The sequence below is a fragment of the Eimeria necatrix genome, genomic scaffold (genome assembly GCF_000499385.1).
Source record: "Eimeria necatrix Houghton genomic scaffold, Enh_scaff1375, whole genome shotgun sequence".
Taxonomy (NCBI): Eukaryota; Apicomplexa; class Conoidasida; order Eucoccidiorida; family Eimeriidae; genus Eimeria; species Eimeria necatrix.
In genome coordinates this window covers 4,442-8,358 of record NW_013654926.1, presented here as the reverse complement: position 1 = coordinate 8,358, position 3,917 = coordinate 4,442, and the positions used below count along the sequence as shown (strand labels likewise).

The 3,917-nt window shown below is 42.3% G+C and overlaps 1 protein-coding gene across 1 annotated transcript in view; it reads left to right on the top strand.

The window, feature by feature from the left end:
- Window positions 1-761: 761 nt before the first annotated feature.
- ENH_00012070 (translocation protein sec62, putative) overlaps window positions 762-3,917 on the top strand; it is a gene marked incomplete at both ends in the record, with an annotated part of 4,566 nt that continues 1,410 nt past the window's right edge. The window contains 10 exons of the mRNA XM_013584210.1: window positions 762-786; window positions 860-999; window positions 1,273-1,353; window positions 1,461-1,600; window positions 1,661-1,694; window positions 1,874-1,954; window positions 2,173-2,379; window positions 2,532-2,589; window positions 2,820-2,927; window positions 3,656-3,745. Of these exons, the coding sequence (XP_013439664.1) occupies window positions 762-786; window positions 860-999; window positions 1,273-1,353; window positions 1,461-1,600; window positions 1,661-1,694; window positions 1,874-1,954; window positions 2,173-2,379; window positions 2,532-2,589; window positions 2,820-2,927; window positions 3,656-3,745 (964 nt within the window). The remainder of the gene's footprint in view (window positions 787-859; window positions 1,000-1,272; window positions 1,354-1,460; window positions 1,601-1,660; window positions 1,695-1,873; window positions 1,955-2,172; window positions 2,380-2,531; window positions 2,590-2,819; window positions 2,928-3,655; window positions 3,746-3,917) is intronic.

The following is a 3,917-nucleotide window of genomic DNA, read 5'->3' as shown; positions in this document are numbered from 1 at the left end:
GGGGCCCCGACTTGCTGCAGTGGCTACCCCCAAACCCTAAACTCTAAACCCTAAACCCTAAACCCCAAACCCCAAACCCTAAACCCTAAACCCTAAATCAGGGTTTTGCTGCAGGTGGGGCGGCGTTCGGTGCTGTACTGCCGGGGCCCCGACTTGCTGCAGTGGCTGCAGCAAAACGGAGAGTTAATAAATAAAAGTCCTTTAAAAAGAAAAATAGAAAACAAAGAAGATGCTGCAGCTCTTTGCGACGAACTCATTCGACACGGCTTCCTCTACAAGGCCCAGTACAGACCCGTGCGCGAGGGTTTAGGGTTTAGGGTTTAGGGTTTAGGGTTTGGGGGTTGGGGGTTGCGGGGCGCGGGTTGCGGGTTGGGGGTTGCGGGTTGGGGTTTGGGGTTTGGGGTTTGGGGTTTGGGGTTTAGGGTTTGGGGTTTGGGGTTTAGGGTTTTGGGTTTGGGGTTTGGGGTTTAGGGTTTGGGGTTTTGGGGTTTAGGGTTTGGGGTTTGGGGTTTGGAGGCTAGGGTTTAGTGTCTAGGGTTTGGGGCAGGGTGTGAAGGTTTGAGGGTTTAGGGTTTAGAGGAGTGGCTTGGGGAGCTAGGGTTTGGAGTTTGGGGCGTGGTAGGGTTTAGGGTTTAGGGTTTAGGGTTTACAGTCTGGGGCCTTCTCTCCAGGGTTTAGGGTTTAGGGTTTACAGTCTTGGGCCTTCTCTCCAGGGTTAAGGGTTTAGGGTTTGTCTCATTTGTCCTCAGCTCGACGGCGCCATGGAAGTCGGAGAAAACGGCCGCTGTAAGATTTAGGGTTTAGGGTTTAGGGTTTAGGGTTTAGGGTTTAGGGTTTAGGGTTTAGGGTTTGTGCGCAGTCAAGCGTCCCAAGTGGCCGAAACGCCTCGAAATTTGCCAAAGACAAAACTTCGAAGAAAATTATTTTTATTGTTGTCTTTATGAAGGCAGCAAAAGGTGGCAGCACTTTATGCTTTTCTGCGTCGTGGCTTTCGTTCTGGTAGGGTTTAGGGTTTAGGGTTTAGGGTTTAGGGTTTAGGGTTTAGGGTTTAGGGGTTAGGTTCATGCTCTTCTGCGCTGTCGCTTTCGTGCTGGTACGCGGGTTTAGGGTTTAGGGTTTAGGGTTTGTGCGTCATGGGGTTTGTGCTGGTGCTTAGGGTTTAGGGTTTAGGGTTTAGGGCTGGGGCAACGGGTTTAGAGTTAGGGTTTGGGGTCCGCTTGGCAAACCCTAAACCCTAAACCCTAAACCCTAGGGTTTTGTTTGTTGCTGCAGTGCATCTGCATGTTTCCTGCGTGGCCGCTGAAACTGAAGATTGGGGTTTGGTACATAGCGGTGGTATTCCTGACGATACTGGTGAGCGAGGGTTTAGGGTTTAGGGTTTAGGGTTTAGCGGTTTAGGGTTTAGGGTTTAGGGTTTAGGGTTTAGGGTTTAGGGTTTAGGGTTTAGGGTTTGTGCGCAGTCAAGCGTCCCAAGTGGCCGAAACGCCTCGAAATTTGCCAAAGACAAAACTTCGAAGAAAATTATTTTTATTGTTGTCTTTATGAAGGCAGCAAAAGGTGGCAGCACTTTATGCTTTTCTGCGTCGTGGCTTTCGTTCTGGTAGGGTTTAGGGTTTAGGGTTTAGGGTTTAGGGTTTAGGGTTTAGGGTTTAGGGGTTAGGTTCATGCTCTTCTGCGCTGTCGCTTTCGTGCTGGTACGCGGGTTTAGGGTTTAGGGTTTAGGGTTTGTGCGTCATGGGGTTTGTGCTGGTGCTTAGGGTTTAGGGTTTAGGGTTTAGGGCTGGGGCAACGGGTTTAGAGTTAGGGTTTGGGGTCCGCTTGGCAAACCCTAAACCCTAAACCCTAAACCCTAGGGTTTTGTTTGTTGCTGCAGTGCATCTGCATGTTTCCTGCGTGGCCGCTGAAACTGAAGATTGGGGTTTGGTACATAGCGGTGGTATTCCTGACGATACTGGTGAGCGAGGGTTTAGGGTTTAGGGTTTAGGGTTTAGGGTTTAGGGTTTGTTTCTGGGGTATGGGCGTTGGCGCAGCCGCTGTTTCAGGGTTTCGCGAGGGTTTAGGGTTTAGGGTTTCTGCCGTGCGCGCCTGGTGGCTGCGTGGGCGCGGAGCGCGGAGGGTTTAGGGTTTAGGGTTTAGGGTTTAGGGTTTAGGGTTTAGGGTTTGTGCGCGCAGCTGTTCCTGATCGTGCTGCGGCTGGTGTTGTTTTTGCTGCTGTGGTTTGTGGGGTTTGACTTTTGGCTGCTGCCAAACCTCTTCAACGAAGACGCGGGGTTTATAGATTCTTTTCTTCCTTTTTTCGAGTTGAAGAAAATGCAAAGCACTTGGACTTTGCTGGCCATTCGGCTCTTCTCCGCAGCCCTCACCGCAGGCGGGCCTAGGGTTTAGGGTTTAGGGTTTAGGGTTTAGGGTTTGGGGTTTGGGGTTTGGGCGGCAGCGGCTTGGGCTCGGGGCTTTTCCGCGGTTTCGGGGCCTTTTGAGCGGCTTTTGGGGGTTTGGGGTTTAGGGTTTAGGGTTTAGGGTTTAGGGTTTAGGGTTTAGGGTTTGGGGTTTGGAGTTTGGGGTTTGCGTCGCGGCTGGGGCTGGCACGCGGTAGGGTTTAGGGTTTAGGGTTTAGGGTTTAGGGTTTGCGCGTGCGGTGGTTTTGGCGTGGAAACATGCGGAAGTAGTGTTTTTTTTTGCTTTTTTGTCGAAATGGATGAAACAAAAGCTGGAGAAGACGCATTAGGGTTTAGGGTTTAGGGTTTAGGGTTTAGGAGGCTGCAAAAGGGTTTAAAAGGGTTTAAAAGGGTTTAAAATGAACTTCTTTTCCCCTTTTGCAGCCACTCTTTACCACCTCAGCGAAACGCACTCCCCCACAGATGTCGCCGCCTTCGCCTCGCAGTCTTTCATCGACGTTTTGGACTGGGGGAGACTCCGACTCGAGGCTCGTAAGTTTTTATTTATTTATTTATTTTATTTATTATTTATTTATTTATTTATTTATTTATTTATTTATTTATTTAGTTAATTTAACTAATTAGTTAATTAATTAGTTAGTTAATTAGTTAATTTAATTAGTTAGCTAATTAGTTATTTAGTTAATTAGTTAGTTAATTTAATTAGTTAATTAGTTAGTTAATTAATTAGTTAATTAGTTAATTAGTTAATTAGTTTAGTTAATTAACTAATTAATTGGTTAATTGGTTAATTAATTCGATCAATTAATTAATTGGTTAATTTAATTAATTAATTAATTAGTTAATTAATTGGTTGATTAATTAGTTGATTAATTGGTTAATTTAATTAATTAGATTAATTGGTTATTTTAATTAATTAAATAATTAATTAATTTGATTAATTAGTTAATTAATTAGTTAACTATTTAGTTAATTAATTGTTAGTTAGTTAACTTAATTAATTAACTAATTAATTAATTAATTAGCTAGTTAATTTAATTAATTAATTAATTGGTCAATTAGTTTGTTAAATGGCTGATAAATTAATTCGCTACTTAGCCTAACTAATTAACTAATTAATTAATTAATTAATTAATTAATTAATTAATTAAACTAATTAATTAAATAACTAACTAACTAATTAATTAATTATATTATTTATTTATTTATTTATTTATTTATTTATTTATTTATTTATTTATTCATTTATTTGTTTGCAGCTTATTTAAATACGAGCAACGCCTTGCCCAGCGCGGCGGCGCCTCAAGAGGAAAATGGAGAAGTCCAGGAAGAGCCGAATGTCTTGCCAGGTAATTTAATTTAATTTAATTTAGTTTAATTTAATTTAATTTAATTTGGATTTAATTTAATTTAATTTGGATTTATTTGTTTTAATTCATTTTAAATCATTTATTTCATTTTAATTCCTTTATTTGCGTTTAATTGCATTTAAATGGGTTTAATTGCATTAAAATGCATTTA